The sequence below is a fragment of the Aquarana catesbeiana genome, linkage group LG01 (assembly GCF_042186555.1).
Source record: "Aquarana catesbeiana isolate 2022-GZ linkage group LG01, ASM4218655v1, whole genome shotgun sequence".
NCBI classification, from domain to species: domain Eukaryota; kingdom Metazoa; phylum Chordata; class Amphibia; order Anura; family Ranidae; genus Aquarana; species Aquarana catesbeiana.
In genome coordinates this window covers 888715030-888732571 of record NC_133324.1, presented here as the reverse complement: position 1 = coordinate 888732571, position 17542 = coordinate 888715030, and the positions used below count along the sequence as shown (strand labels likewise).

General features: G+C 40.7%; 1 protein-coding gene across 1 annotated transcript in view; it reads right to left on the bottom strand.

Moving 5' to 3' along the window:
- Positions 1 to 2009: 2009 nt before the first annotated feature.
- The window catches only part of NOP14 (NOP14 nucleolar protein), a 58230-nt gene continuing 42697 nt past the window's right edge, over positions 2010 to 17542 (bottom strand). Inside the window, exons 14-18 of the mRNA XM_073610876.1 lie at positions 11354 to 11513; positions 9849 to 9996; positions 6802 to 6923; positions 4907 to 5062; positions 2010 to 2392 (exon numbers count right to left, since the gene is read on the bottom strand). Coding sequence (XP_073466977.1) covers positions 2296 to 2392; positions 4907 to 5062; positions 6802 to 6923; positions 9849 to 9996; positions 11354 to 11513 — 683 coding nt within the window. The 3' untranslated portion in view covers positions 2010 to 2295. The remainder of the gene's footprint in view (positions 2393 to 4906; positions 5063 to 6801; positions 6924 to 9848; positions 9997 to 11353; positions 11514 to 17542) is intronic.

Below are 17542 nucleotides of genomic sequence, written 5' to 3'. Positions count from 1 at the left end.
TATCAGATATGAGAGGTTTACCCTTAACTTGCGATGTTGAGAAACTGTTGTAACCATGCTGGCTTAGAAGCCATAACTCTCTCGCAACACACTAAGGAAAATACTACATATACTTGTACTTGTTTGTTTAACACCATGTATCGCACTTTTCTACTACCTCTCCCGTTGTATTCTATGCAATGTTAACTTTGGTAACAGAATAAAATAAAAATGTTATTGAAAAAAAAATAAATAAAAGAAACCCATTACAATTCTCTGCAACCTGTGATGACTCCATCCCAAGTCACTGTAGAAACAGAGCATCTGTTGATACTAGTGCCCTAAAGGTGCCTGTTCTTTTGGACAGCACTTATGCAGTGTGTACTCCCTCCTGTCACAACCTGAGATCACCATAGAAGAGAGAGTACACACTGCACATGTACAACGTAAAAGAACAGTATGGCGCTCCCAGCAGCTACTCACAATCTCCACCTCATCCAATCAGAGAACACTCTGTATTCATTGAGAAAATGCAAAGTATTCTCTGAATGGCACCTGTGCCAAACGGGCGATTTATTGTGCTCCGTAAACAGCTGCTCCGCATGGGACCTGGATTGTAGAGGCAATTGCTGTAGTTGGGTGATTACTACAGTAATTTCCAGCTTACACGGGGATCAGCCAGGTATTGCACATACATACATACTCACACTGGTCCAAGCTGGACCAATTTAACTATGTAAAATTTGCGATACCTGAAAATCCGTTTTAAGGACCCCTATGTACCCTCCTCTTTCCTATTTCATGGCAGATGTTTTCTTGCCAGCCAGATCTGCAAGTCACCAGTGATCAGCTTATCGTGGGTGCAGTGCCAGGCTCCTGCAGACTGTCTGTATAGCTGTCTGTCCTTACCTCCAATACAGGCAGGCAGTTACTGAAGTCCAGGAAGATCAATGAACTATGAGAGCGCTCACCAGCAACCTCATAGTTCATTGAGACCTCTGTGAATGAAAGGCGTGGCCTTGTGGCAGCAGGTGTGGGTAGAAGATCCCATGCCCATGATCACAGGAAAGCAGAGGATCGGGGTGTGGGGTGGTGGATGCTGAACAAGTTACATGCTACACACTAAATATGGGTGTAACATGCAACATGTTCAGAAAGGTGAACATACCCTTTAAAATAAGGTGTGTTGCCAGTTGCAACCAAGGAGATCCCCAGCTGGTATTTTTCTAATGCAGGTTAGAGACCGATGACACAAGTCTACCTGCTAGCTATGAGAACTGCACACATTGAATGGCCATGAACACATTGGGATATAAACTCTTTTTTTCTTTCTTTTCTGCAAGCCCAAGGTGACTCGTGAACATGTCAAGCTCAAGAGGGGAGAGATGCTGACCACTAAGTACATATCAAGGCCTAGAGGATCAGAAGCTACTTCAGCCATGTGAATGGGCCTGTGTGTACCACTCTTCCCGGAAGTCCTGTACCTGATTCTTTTAAAAGGGAACCGCTCTGAAATTAAAACAATTTGTTTGCAAAACCTCAGGTAGAAGCTGCCATTCTCTGAATACTGGGCTGCAGTCTATTACCAAGGAAAGCTGATCTTATTTAGCTTGAATGTGAAGGAAAGGCAGATCCTATTTGAATGTTTTCATACAAGTATTTTGATTGCCGACCTCTGATTTCTCCTTGCTGCTTTTTGTTCATGCACTTTTGTAGCCTATTACTTTACAAAGAACGCATGATAATTGTGTTAAACCAAAATAAAATAGGTATGCATTATGACTTATTGGAGATCATTTGACTTTCTATTAAGGCTGTAGATTAATTTGCTTATATTTTGCTTTCCCTGGTTCCTCATCCAACCCCTGTGACAGTTCTGGGAACTCTAGATCAAATATCTCACCAGCAGGCATCATGTACTCAAACTTGTAGCTATACATCTGCACAGCCGATATATAGGCATCTGGCATTAGAAGGTGATTATTGTAGGGAAAATACAAGTAGAAAACAGAAGGACAAATACACAAATGTCAGAAGGTGAAATATATGCTTGTAATTGTAATGTATTCCACAAAGTGGAAATTCATATTACGCTTTCTTTCCAGTAATCAGATATTAAAAAAAAATCCTTTAGCAAGTTCACAAGTCAATCATGGCTCCAAGTGTCCACATGCAATATTCATTTTTACAATATAGAATTCATATCAAACACGGTTTCCATAAAATGGAAAAAAAGATAAAAGCTGTCCTCAAAGGACAGGTAGGAGGAAATGTTTTCTGTAGATCCCTCCATGTTATGGGCAGGGTCAGTCCACGTTATTTCCCCTTCTTTCTTTTCATAGCTTTCCATTCTCCCTCCTGTGTTGACAGACTGTTGAAGAGTTCCTTTACCTTCCTCTTCCTCGCTGCATCCCTGACAATTCAAAATTGTAGATGTTAGGAGCAATGGCAACAAATAAAACCAATAAATTATCAGTTACCCAGAAGCAACAGAGCAGTCACAGGGTCAACATAAACAAAACATATGCAGAGGTTATCTTTTGAGACATCCAAGCCTCAGAACAATCAGTAGATCCAGGGATACAGGCAGATATTGACTTTTTCTAGTAAAAGTTGAGAAACCCCCCCCCCCCCAGAGGCTTTGAGCGTGGATCTGTGGATCTCCTGATTATAATAATGTGATTTTTACAGAAGGCAACTTCTTTTAATGCCTTTCATCATGCTAAATGGCCAAGGTTTGGTCACAGGTTTACCTTCATTTGAGTTATTTATAATATTCTCACGATTCCTTAAAGCCAGTTCAAGAAAGACGTTGGCAGCGCATCTAGACAAATGTTTCTTATCTATGGGTTAGGACTCAAACAGGGTTGTGGACTTGTTTGAGATGCATCACTCCTTGACTGTGTCCAAGTACAAAATCTGTCCCAAATTGCAATGTGATTTTAGAATAGAGGAGGAGCAGATAAATGACAGGTTCTCCCCACCTATCCACAGAATGTGTTGCATTGTGGGACAATATTAGTAGGAGTTATGTGAATAGCAAAGGGGGCAGAAAGGGGCGGGTGAGCAGCACAAGTCCTTCACATTTACAGCTGCTGCTGTTAACCCCTGCAGCACCGGAAGACCACTCTGGTCAGTATTCTGCAACATTCAGAAAGGAATGAAGAGAAATCCCACTGCTCACAGGTGAGTTGGCATCAGCTGTAATCCTAAAGGTGAACAGCATAGGGTGGGGTGCACGCCCTGCCACTGCAGCAGCCACATGTAGAACAGGAAAATCGACCCACACAAATAGTACAGTCTCCTTATTAAAAAATCAACATAAAAGCACGGGATGGGTAAAAGGTAGGGGGAGAGGAAAGACGAGGTTGACGTGTTTCACAATCTGTCAAAACCACAAAGATGCAAACACAATACACTCTACTATATATGATGGATCGCATAACTATTCAGGTGTATTCAATCAAGTGATTGCACAGGTCGTTCTGAAGAAAACCTGTTTGAAAACCTTTCTTGTTTTTACTCATTGTTTTTGGCATTTTAAGTTAGATTATCTGACTTTAATTTGCTGTTTTTAATCAAGTGATTGCACAGGTCGTTCTGAAAAAAAAACTGTTTAAAAACAGCAAATTTAAGTCAGATAATATAACTTAAAATGCCAAAAACAATGAGTAAAATCAAGAAAGGTTCTAAACAAATACAAAAACAGCTGGTACCACGGATTGTGAGCAATCAAAAACACATCTATAACGAACATCATATTATAATATTTGCGAACATCCGAAATCCCAACTGTGATTGCATTCAGTCATAAAAATGGGTCAAATCCCACTCAAAAATTTAAGCCCATGGGAATTCTAGTATTAAGAGAAGATATCCAAAATACACAGGATTCTAAATCTGTCACCCCCGCGCCCCCCCCCCCCCCCCACTGGGTGTCAACATTTTTTGTATGCCCTGAATTTGCACAAGGGAAATATCATCATCATGGGCATCGAGCCACATTAGTGCCAGGTTTCTTTTCTAGAACTAAATATGGTAGTTTAAATGATCCCTGGGCCTCCTAGTCGTCCACTCATTCAGGAAGGAATGTTAATTGAAGCCGCAGCCTGTGGAACATGGGATACACACCATTCCAAAAAAAATTATGAGTTTAGCATTTTTTGGGATACCGCACTAAACTTGAGCTTCAAAGCTGAAGTTTAATTACAAAAAAAACAAAACAAATCTGTACAGCTTTAGTTTAATGAAAGAGGTCTCATGTTGTTGCAGGCAGATGAATCTTGGATAAATCTTCACTGCAGGGATGTCTGTCCTCTTCCTGTCTCTAAATTCCCATCCCAACCCATTCCACCTCCTGTGAGGAAAGTTCTTTCATTGTTTACACTGCTTGTAACATGATCTGTGAATAGGGCACAATTTGATCAGTCAGCGGATTCTCTTCCCCATTCTCAGATTGTTACACACATTGTAATCAATGAAAGAACTTTTCTCTGGAGGATGACCGAGGAGAGGGTGTGTCCCCGTCAGACCATCTTTACTGCTGCTCTGCCTGAAGACTGGAAGCTCTTAACCACTGCATCACCGGATGTTCAGAGACAGGAAGAGGGCAGGTATCCCCGCAGTGAAGATTTCTCCAGGATCCAGCTACCTGCACATGACACATCCTTAATTACAGGTAAATGATGTGACTAAAGCTGTAGAGAAAACTTCAGCTTTAAGAACATCTGATCTAGAAAATACTTAATTTTCATGTTACTTTGTGTAGCATCCATCTCTACATGCAATGCTTCGCTTCCTGTACACTGCAGCAAGGGTTACAGAGCCATACACTTATTTCTGAATAATCTGTTATATATATATATATATATATATATATATATATATATATAAAATTTATAAAACACATTAGACTTGGTTCACTCACCTCTCCATGGACTCTGAAAGCTTCACTCTTGCCAAAAACTGATTGTCCCTGCGGATTTCTCGCACAGCTCCTTTAAATTCCCGCTTGTGTTTGTGAATGAGTTTCTTTCGTTCTTGCTCCACCTTATTACAACCTTGTTTTCTGCCAAATTCCAACCTGCCCCAAAGAAAGAAACATGTAAGATGCCAACACAAGGACTGACTGACTGGATAGGTCACATATGGCCTGCACTATTGCTTAGTTACAGCTTGCTGTATCAAGCTTTGTACATAGAAGCTGATCCCTGGTGCTTAGTGCTGAACTTTGTATTGTGTGCTTCCTTTGCATTCTCTAAAATGAATGTGTTCTGCAGAGTCTCAGAGTGTGGGCACAGTAGTTTCCAGCATTTACTTCCGGTGCTCAACCAAGCAGACCCTCTTGCTGAAGTAAGCATCAGAATGTCTGCCAGATGCAGTACATGAGATGTGTGTGTCCTTTAAAACCAATGCCCATGTATCTTCATATGCGCTCTGCTAAAAATGAAGGCAACCTATTCTTACACATGGTATATATTGCTAATTTGTCAACAGATTTAAAGCACCAAAGCATGATATGGAGACAATAAAAACTTTGACATCGCTGCACACATTTGCAACTAATGCCCAACAGTTGTGAACATGGTTGAGGTTGTAATTAAGGACTTCTACCTACTACTACCACCAACACACATTTAAGAATGGCGGAGCGGTGAACATGTATTTCTAAAGTATTGCTTTAAATGCACTTCAAATAACAAACACAGGTAGTCAGCATGCCCAAGAATGACTGTGACCTGAGAACCCATTGGATGGCTCAGATTTACAGACACAATGTACAAAGCTGATCAGAGCAGCTCTGTACCTCATGACTGCTGTAATGACAGTGCACGAATGTAAACAATCCCTGTGTTTACATCTGAGAGTCCTCCCCTCCTTCTCAGTGTGAGGAAATTCCTGGAAATTAAGGGAATTCCTTGGGGACCTCAAGGTCACCAGAACTAGTGTCCCCACTGGATGATTTCCCCTCCATTACTTTTCTGGGGACAACCCACAAATTTGTGATTTGCTTTTTCTTTCACTTTCAATGATCATGGTAAACAGGACAAACAGAGGGCAAGTATCATTAAAAGGGGAAGAGACACCAATAAAACCCTGACAGATGCTCTAATCCATCTCCACTCTATCCAAAATTAAAAAGGTTTTGCCTTTAGTTATACTTTAGGCCTTTCACCTCCTCCTCTGCATATGACCTGTACTGTCTATGCATTTTTTATATGTTTAATAACAGATTTTTTTTTTTTAAATTTTCTCAAACTATTTATTAGAAAAACAAAAAAAAAAACAAAAAAAAAAAACACAACCAGTAGTTAATAAATACCACAAAACTCTGACCACTAGAGGGTAGATCACAAAACACCACAAGCCTTAAAGCAGAAATAAAAATACAACAAACGCTGACAGGTAGGTTTTTTTTTATGACAGAAGAGACCCTACTGAACTGCGCATGAGCACGCCAGTACGCATTTACAGCGCTGCTCCATGCAGTGACGATGTGACTCCCATGCACGGAAGTGAAATCATCACAGCCCGGCAAATCGGAATTCAGAAGGAAGACCGGGAGAATATGGCAGCACCCCTTGGCCAGCAGCAGGGCTGGTGGGGATTGTTTGACAGGTAAGTATGCCATAATGCACAAATATACTTTTCATGCTAGCACATTATGGGCATGTACCTTCTGGGGCCAATTTATTTAAAAATAAATAAATAAATAAATAAAAGTGGAGTTTAATTCCGCTTTAATAACAGACTTGTCCTGATGCTCTTTTCAGTCAATTTTCTTATCCATTTCCCCATTTTTGACTTATTTTCCATACTCACACAGGCATAACTTTTGGCGTGAACATTTTCATCGGGACAGGTGCCTGTTTCTCAAACACGAGTGGTTTGTAGGGTTTCTTTCCAAATCTGTCAATATCATCTAGAATATTTTGGCACATATCCTGAAATAAAAAAATAAGTGTGTGTTCATAAAAGTTGCAACTCATCTTAGGGCGCAACATAACCCTATGTAATACTAATAAAATATATTCAACACAAGCACGGTCTTATCTGTCATTTTAAACAAAAACACATTAAAGTCGTGTAAAATAAAGCATTATCATGAGAGGTGGCAACAACATGGTTGATGCAGACCTAGTTCATTTCAAGTATAAAAAAAAATAGGTACATTTTGGAGTGCTATATATATATATATATATATATATATATATATATATATATATATATATATATATATATATATATATATATATATATATATATATATATATATATATTTATTATTTGGACACAGGCACAATTTTAATACTTTTGGCTCTGTATGCCACCAAAATAAAATTAAAACAAAACAATCCAAAGTAATTTGAAGTACAGACTTTCAGCTTTAACTCAAGGGGTTGAACATAAATATCAAGTACAAATTTTAGGAACTACAACCATTTTTATACACAGCCCCCCCCCCCATTTTCAGGGGCTCAAATGTAATTGGACAAATGAATATAATCATAAATAAAATGTTCATTTTTAATATTTTGTTGGGAATCCTTTATTGGCAATGACTGCCTGAAGTCTGGAACCCATGGACATTACCAAAGACTGGGTTTCCTCTTTCTGATGCTTTGCCAGGCTCTAACTGCAGCTGTCTTCAGTTGTTCTTTATTTGTGGGTCTTTCTGCCTTTAGTTTTGCCTTCAGCAAGTGAAAAGCTCAATTGGGTTGAGATCAGGTGATTGACTGCGCAAAATATTCCACTTCTGTTCCTTCAAAAGCTCCTGGGTTGCTTTTGCAGTGTGTTGGGTCATTGTCTATCTGTACTGTGAAGTGTCGTCCAATCAACTTTGCTTCATTTGGCTGAATCTGGGCTGACAGTATATCTCTAAATACTGCAGAATTCATCCAGCTGCTTCTGTCAAATCATCAATAAATCACCAATGACCCAGTGCCACTGGAAGCCATGCATGCCCATCCCATCACGCTGCCTCCACCATATTTAACAGATGTGTGCTTTGGATCATGAGCTGTTCCAAGCCTTCTCCTCACTTTTTTCTTCCTGTCATTCTGGTACAGATTAATCTTAGTTTCATCCGTCCAAAGAATGCTTTTCCTGGACTGGTCTGGCTTTTTTAGATGTTTTTTTGGCAAAGTCTAATCTGGCTTATGAATGGTTTTCACCTTGTGGTGAACTCTCTGTATTTGCTCTTGTGAACTCTTCTCTTGATTGTAGACACTGACAATGATATATCCACCTCCTGGAGAGTGTCCTTCACTTGTCTGGATCTTGTGAATGGGTTTTTCTTTTCTATTGAGAGGATCCTGCGATCATCCACCACTATTGTCTTCCATGGACGTTCAGGCCTTTTTATGTTATTGAGCTCACCAGTGCGTTCTTCTTTCCTCAGAATGTACTAAACTGTTGATTTGGCCACTCCTAATGTTGCTGCCATCTCTCTGATGGATTTCTTTTGTTTTTGAAGCCTTACAATGGCCTGTTTCACTTGCATGGACAGCTCCTTTGACCGCATGATATAGGTTCAAAGCAATAGATTCCAAATGCAAATACCACACTTAGAATCAACTCTAGACCTTTTACCTGCCTAATTGATGAAGAAATAACAAAGGAGTAGCTATTCTTAAGAGCTGTAATTCCTAAACCCTTCCTCTGATTTGGATGTACATACCCTCAAATTAAACCTGAGAGTATGCACCTCCAGTCCATATCCATTATATATAACTATAGCTCGAATATGTTTTTGGTAAATACCTGAAAAAACTAAAATTGTGCCTGTGTGGATCTCTCTCTCTCTCTCTCTCTCTCTCTATATATATATATATATATAGATAGAGATAGAGATATATCTATATATCTAGATAGATATACTGTATATATATATATATATATATATATATATATATATATATATATATATATATATATATATATCGCTCCCAAAACCTAGTGAAACACAAATGGGAGATTTAATCCATAAATCATATTAATAATGATAACAATATATGATAACATCCAATAAAATGGAGAGATCAGTAGCCCCTGACGTCATACAGCCAAATGCAATCTCTTGACGAAATAATTTATCTGTATGATGTTTATTCACAACTATTAGTTGTATGCTTTGTGTATAGAATCTAGAACACTACATCGGTTACCAGCAATTCATCATTCTTTCCCCTCACCTCGCTCACATTTCCCCCCCCCCCCCTTTAATCCCTCTTCTTTTTTCCTTATTCTCTTCTCCTAAACCCTCGTGGTACCCACTTTAACTTTTAAATTTTAAATTACTTTTCAAATGCTTACCCGGACCCAGGTCCCTAACATATGGTTTCACTTCTTCCCTCCCTCACATTCGAGTTTCCTGTCCCTGCAGGTGTCTACGGGTGTTAATTGTTTAAATTTGTATTCTTTCTTGCTTCTACTCAATGAACCTGCAAAATTGTGTCTATTCTATCTGATATTTTCTTAAATAAACAGATTTTAAACAAAAAAAAAATAAAAAAAGGAAAGATCACCCACGACAAAAAATCTTATCAAAATGTGATAAAACTCTTTTAGGTGTGTATGATGATTATTTATGAGCAGGAGATCACTGAACTCCATATGAAATAAGTTTGCTATTACATGCTTGGACAACAAAAGTGACAACTTTAGTGCATGTTACACAAGGTGCGTCAACAGGAATACATAAGCAGCTTGAAGCAGGCTGATGCAACTCAGAAGTAGGTCAATCGCAGGTCAAATACGCCTGTCAATTAACTGTGAATGATCTCAAAAGAATCTAACTGATCACAAATGCAAGCTCTGTTTGCACCTGAAATCATGCTGTATTTGCACATTGACACAAGAAAATTTACCTGGATCTCCTGTGGATACGTGCTTTGTGGAAGGTGTTTATGGATAAGCAGGAAAATTGGATTAAAAATCTCATGGAAGGCTGGTAAAGATCCATACATATTCACACATCTTTTTACCAAGTCTAAGCTTACTGCAACACATGTCAGCCTGTAGGATATCAATATAGCCATATTAGTGACAATACAGTATATGAAATACTTTGTTTCCACGTATAAACTATAAAATGCTTGTATACTGGACGTCACATAAATCACATTTAAAACATACAACCTTTCAGAACTGCAGTAGGACCTTAAATATCTTCATGATAACTACAGCACATAGAGTTTCCTTTGTCTTTTAAATCAGTGACGCACTTTAACTGTAGGGTTTAGTAATAAATTGCTTTGAAATGGAAATTTAATTTTTTTGCTACATCATCATTTTATGATATTTATTTGTATTACTATAGGCACTGTGATTGTAAGTATTACCATATTCATCATCTCACATAGCATTGGTTCTTTCTCCCTGTGAACAACATTCCCGGGGCTCTCCCTTTTTATTAGAGGGGTAATGCCGAGGCTTAGCCACAAAACGATGGCCCTGATGTGATCTCGGCCCCTGAGGTTACACTCCAAAACAGGGGCCATATAATATGTGGGACATTATTATTATAGATTGAGGGGGAGCCTGGAGCTCCTCTTTCATTTGACTGTGCTTGTGAGACAACATAAATCGGCACTGAATAAAGTCCATCTCAGCATAATACAATTTTCAAGAGTTCTGTCCATAGACTGGAATCAGGTGAAGGACCAATACAACATGCATTATGGAAAAGAAACAAAGATGGCTATCCCAAAGCATAAATGTAATTAAAAATGTATAGCTAGATAAAAGCTAATAAATTAACTAAGCTTCCTGCTCCAGCAAACTGGTGCAGGAAACGGTCTTGAGTGGTGTGCACCACATTAACTAAGCAAACAGACCTGATTCAGGTCTATCTGTGCCACTCACACCAGTTTCTATTTAGAGTAAAATAGAAACTGGAGTGGGTTCTGCGACTAACAAAAGATCTGTATAGAAAACTGCCACAGAATTTCAGAGCTGGTACATGGCATGTGAGCCATCAGCAGACATCTCACATTCCTATATTCACTTGTACGAGCAGAGCCTGCACAGCCCTTCTCCTCCCTCATCCACTCAGCAGGTAGAGGGTGGGGATTGGCAGGGGAGGCTAACATATACAGCCTAGAACACAGAGCAGAACATTCCTAATTAACAAGGGGGGCTTTTTAATTAGGAGCCACATCTGCTCTATTTTCCAAGTTTAGAAGAGTGGTGCAAGCATTACGCTTGCACCACTCTTTGTTAATTCCCCCTACATTTTTTAAAATAATTAAATATGTTTATATGATTATTACCAACATGCTAAACACATTCACTTTGGAAATTTGAGCTAGTTATTTTCTTTATACTGCAGTCTGGTGCTGGACACAGGTGCATTGATGTATGATATGCTCACCTAAAATGATTGATCTCAGTTTTGTCCTCTGTGTTCAGCCCATTGATTGCTGTCAGCGGCAAGTGTGTCTTCTTCCAACACTTAACATCTTCATCACTATCTATCAGCAGAAGTTCAGAGGACTTCCCGTGGTGTTTAAATGGAGGAACAACTGAGTAACCTGTCAAGATACAGCCAAGTGAGTATGAGGAAAAACTCTACTTCCTGTGATGTAACACAAACATTTATTGAAATCAGAATTCCTAAAAGGAAAAAAAAATTAGAATGAACTCCCTGTGACTGTGTGCCAGTTGTTTTTTCCCTTTATAAACTCAACTGAATTCTCAATAAATTAGAGATGCATCAAAACCAACGGTGTTTAAAGGAGTTGTAAAGGCAGAAGGTTTTTTAAATATATATATATATATATATATATATATATATATATTTAAAAAACCTTCTGCCTTTACAACTATATTTATATATATATATATATATATATATATATATATATATATATATATATATATATATATATATATATATATATATATATATAATATCTTTATTTAACATTTTTAAACAATACACATTCAAAAAGAAACAATTATCTTCAGTCGCTAGACCATCAAAGAGCGTTAAAGATAACAGTGAGAAAAACCAGCACATCATAATATAGGAAATCCTATCCTGTCCCAAATATTTGTACTATGTGGACAAGTCACCCATCCCCCCGAAAGGGAGGGCAGAGAAGCTTGTGTGGTAGCTCAGAGCAGATAACAATAGGCATGTGACTATGTAAAAAAAAAAAAAAAAAAAAAAAAAAAAAGACAAATATAATAAAAAAAATAAAAAGATTAGAATAGTAGAATAGAGTAAAGAAAAAGTTCAAGTTCAGTTCACACCTGGTTCATTGCCGATTAGATGCGACAAAGTCAGGAGCACTAACTCCTGGGTTCTGGTTCGCCTGGACAAACTGTTTAAATGCAGGGTCTGCAAGGGCCAACAAAGCTACATCCAGACTGGAAGATGCTGGAGCAGAAACAGAAATATATGTGCTCCAGGTGGAGTCAAATTTTTCTCAAGTACCCCCAACGGTAAAACCAGCCACTACTCTTCCGCCGCCATCATCTCCAACACCTTCTCGAACCTCTTGAGTTCGCTCGGGATACGTGGGCTTTTCAAGTGGACTGATATGCAGCATTTTGCAGCGTTGAGAAGATGAGGGAGATCGCTATGATTATAGCGAGAAATAGGAATAGGGGGAACATGAAACAGGAAGTGTTTTGGTAAAGCGGGGATATCAATACCTAGACCATTCCTCACATGCCCATGGACCAATAGAGCATTAGTAGTAGACAATCCCACCATATATGTAAAAATGTTCTCTTCTGGTCACAACCCCTCCAGCACAAGTCGGAGGTCGAGGGATAGATTTTATCGAGGGCCGTTGGCACCCGATACCATCTTGACAACAGCTTATAATTATTCTCTTGGAGTCCACAGAACTCGAATGAGTCAAGTGGCACATGTGGTACAGTTGCTCATCAGTAAGCTCACACTGGAGGTCATGGTCCCATTCCCTAAAAAAGAAAGGTTTAGGGTTAGGCTTAGCCAAGGCAAGCAATTTATAGAGGGCCGAGATCATATAAGGAAGCAGGTCTTTAGCAGCCCACAAACTCTCAAAGTCTATGAGTGTAGATCTAATCTGAGAGGTACGGTGTTGCGATGCAAAAAATCCCAAGCTGGCGATGCCTCCAGAAATCTAAAAGGGAAGCTGCCATACCTATCTCTGAGCATAGCAAGTGGGACTAGTCTATGGCCTTCCATAAATCGAGACAAGCTGACATCCCCATCGCCCACCCAGGTTCCAAAAAAAGGACCTTTGCTCACAAGAAGGAAACCAGGGGAAGCCTCCCACTAGTTCCAATGGTGATGTAGGGGGCCCCAAAGCCAGGGGTGCGTTGAGTCTATCCAAAACCTTCAGGGAATGAGTGGTCAATGGGGATGCCCTGTCAGAGAGGCCCCTATCCTCTGGCGGAACCCAGGGGGCATATGACAAATTGCACGACAGCAATAGTTTTTTTTCTAGGGGAACCCATAGCTTTGAGGAAACGTGAAACCTCCAGTTAAGAATCCTCTGAAGTGCAACTGCTTGGTAATATCGGAAAACATCAGGTATACCCAAACCACCCATCCTTTTAGACCGCTGCAAGAATGCCATGGAAAAAGAGTATGCGGGGCAATATTGTCATCTTAATAATATTTGTGTGCCCGACCCATGTAAAAGACGCCCCTATCCCAAGATTACAGGTCTTGGTGAATCCTCTTAAGTAGGAGAGCATAATTATGTGCATATATATCTGGGCAATCAGTGAGTTGTATCGCCTAGAAGAAGCCACCCAGACAAATGGGAAAGCCCCCTTTAAAGTAGGGGCAATGGCCGAGGAGACGGTGACCGGCAGAATTTCGGATTTAGCAAAATTAATCTTAAAGGGGTTTTTTCACCTTCATGCATCCTATGCATGAAGGTGAAAAAACACCTGGCAGTGAGTGACCGGCCCCCTAGCCCCCCCCCTTTGGTTTTACTTACCTGAGCCCTGGAATTTCCCACGGTGGAGACACGCTCTTCCTCTGCCCGGGGTTCTTGGCTCTTGATTGGATAGATTGATAGCAGCACATTCTGCTGTTAATCAAATCCAATGATGGAGGCTGAGTCCGGCATTCTGCGTCTATGGATGCAAATGCTGGACTCGGGAGCTCGCCCGCAAGGTAACCCCCAGAGAGTGCTTCTCCTAGGGGATTATACGATGCGGGGAGGAGCTACCAGCCCCGCTGGGGGACCCCATAAAAGAGGATGATCGGAAGAGCTAGGGGAGGCAGGGGGTGCTGTGTCACTTAAAAAAAAAAAAAAATAATCGAAGCTTTACAATCACTTTAAAATTGGACACTTGACTATAGCGGACAGTTCTTCCATCAGGTTAGGCAACGAGACAAGGGGGTCCATTACATGAAAAAGGACATCATCCGCATATGCAGAGAGCTTGTGCTTCATAGAGCCCACATTAACTCCCCTAATACTCGGATGATCTCTAATTTTCAGGAGCAGCGTTTCCAAGACCAATGCGAACAGAAGGGGAGATAGCAGGCACCCCTGACTCGTGCCATTCCGGATGGAGAACACCGGGGATAGGTAACCATTTACCTTAACCTGTGCAGTAGCGGATTTATATAGCACCAGAATCCAGCGCGACCTATGGGGGCTAAGCCCTACCTTCACCAATACAGAGTTAAGAAAGCCCCAACCTACGCGATCAAATGCTTTTTCAGTGTCAGTGGAAAGGATCGGGTAAAGAGGTGAATGGTCACGCATGCAGGCCCAATTAATGAGCTGGAGAGCCCTAATAGAGTTGTCTCTAGCCTCGCGACCCACTAAAAAGCCCGTCTGGTCAGGGTGAATAATCCCGGGAAGGAAGTGTTTAAGGCGATTGGCAAAGATTTTAGCATAAAGCTTCAGATTCGTGTTTAATAGTGAAATTGGGCAATAATTCTGAGGGAAAGAGTGATCCTTCCCTTCTTTTGGGAGAACTGTAATGTGGGTCAGTGAAGCTCCCAGGGGGAATTGCCCAATTCGCACTTAGGGGCCTGAGGCTGAGTGAAAAATTCCAAATAGTACGCCTTCGTAAGATCATTGGGCCCCGGGCTTTTCCCATTAGGGAGTGACTTTACAGTAGCCAACAATTCAGTCGGGGGAAATAGGTATTTTCAGGTCGGAATTCCAGAGGAAGAAAGATAGGCCTCAATACGGGACTGCTTGCGAGCAACTTCCAAAGGGGAGGAGGCAGAGTCCAGGTCGTATAGGGTTGCATAATAATCATCAAACAGCAAAGCGATTTTTGAGGTATGCTGCACTGAGATACCAGAGATTGTAGTTTATGGACATGTGCGGAAACCCGGTGTTTATGTAACGCCTTCACCAGCATCCTGCTGCATTTGTTACCACTGCATTTGTTACCATGTTCGTAGTATTTGTGAGCGACAAGGCGCAACCGCCAGTAGAAACACCTGTCTAACAGTTTGGAAAAAAGCGTACGTGATTATGTCAGGTGGTGAAGCACCTCAGGACCAGCTTGGTGCTTATGACGCAGCTCCACCTGTTGCAAAGCCCGAAGAACTCACTGGAAGTCTGCCTGCCTCTCCTTCTTTAGTTTGGAGCCCCAAGAGATGAGGGAGCCTCGCACCACTGCCTTATGACGCTCCCACAGAATACTATCACTGACCTCGGCATTGGCATTCTCTACAAAATAATGGGATAATGTCTCCGATACACCCGAGACTACCCCGCAGGTCATCAAAAAGATTCTCATTCAGCCTCCACGACCAAGATTAGCGAGAGTGTCACCGGGGCGTGATCAGAGATGGTAATTCGGTCAATAGTGGAGTCTAATCAAAAGATCCAAAGTGCCCTGGTCTACGAATAGTAAATCTATTCTAGTGTATACCCCATGAACACTAGAGTAAAAGCTGTATCTGAGCCCTGGTCTAGGGAGACAGAAGAGCTAGGGGAGGCAGGGGGTGCTGTGTCGTTTACCAGCCTCGGAGACACAATGGAAGAGACTGTAGGCTTCTGTGATGGACGGGCTGTGGGAGTTGCATCCGCTCCACGTTCCGGGTCAGGCGCCATCTTGGAAGCCTCACCACAACTGCCAGCGTCGCTGAAAAAAGTGTTTATTGAGCCCCGGGCGGGGTTAACGGAGCCCTGCGGCTGCGAAAAGGCTCTCCGGTGCAGAGACATCTCGGCAGGTGCCCTGTATGCTGCGTAAAGGGCCCGGGATATGCTGATGTATGCCCCCAGAAGGTCTTTTTATCTTAATGCATTCTATGTGCAATTCCTGTGCATTCTCATTTGAATAGGCTGAAATTGCACCAGAACACAGAGAAAGTAGTGCATGCATCCTCATAAGAGAATCATGGAAGGATGAGAACCGCCGATGAGAAAAGGTATTTAGCAGTTTATATTTACTAAAACGATGGAATTTCCATATTTTGTGTATGAACAGATATAGTGAATGCAGGGCCCTGGGTTTAGTAACACTTTAAGATAATAAAATGTTATCAGGTGTAAAGTAAATAGAATTACTATATATATATATATAAAAAATATAATATAATATAATATAATATAATATCTCTTTCCCTTACTTTGTTATAAAACAAAATAAAAATACCAGGACAGTAGGAAAACACCCCCAGAGTACCCCTTTTGGAAAATTATTTAATGCCACAATTTTTGGGAACTGAAATTCTGATATTGAGGGGGTTGAAACATAAAATTGAATACTAGATATAGCGGCTTTATTAGCCAAACACAGGGAGAGGAGGCGATGAAGGGGTTAATGTTCAGGATAAGGGAAGTGAATGGTTAATATACAGGTCACTAGGGACCGTATGGACATCACGATTCTGCTGCATCTGAAACTAAAAAACTATTGCTCATTCATTAGTCCATCATTCTTCTGTATTAAGAGGAAGGGGTGGGCTTTCAGATGTAAACAGTAGTACTGTTTACATTTGTGATCACTCTTACTCGTCATTATACCAATCATTTAATTGCACAGAACTGCACTGCAATGATGTGAACTATGCCCATAGGATTTCCTTGATTTTGGGCTGTCTTTGCAGTTGGAGTGCAGTTCAACATGCATCCAAGTGTGTTCAGTGTGAAAGGGCCCTAAAAGTAGATGATTTGAGAAGGGAGCGAAGCTCAGGAAGTGTAAAGGTAACTTGCCCTTTTACTGCAAGGTCTGCTTGCACCTGTTGCTTTTCCCTGCATGGTCAAAACAAAGGATCATATTAACAAAAAGCTGAATTGTGAACAGGCTGCCAATGTTGACCTTCATCTGAAAATGCATGTTTCCTGGTTGTATCTGGTTTCATTACTTCCTGAGCCACCTACCCAGTACATGATTGCAGCTAGTAAAGCCAGATGGGCTGGAATTCACTTGGCTGATTCTTTACCTTCATTGTCCAATCCCAGGCTGGGGGGCAGAGGGGGACCAGATTATGATATTTAATTACAGCAGTGAGGTCTCCCAGCTTGGCTGTGCTGTGTAAATCCCAGGACTGGATAGACAGAAATATAAATACTTTGGCAGGCAAGACAACTCCAATATATCAATTTTATCGTAGCTTTCACACATTTTTATAGGG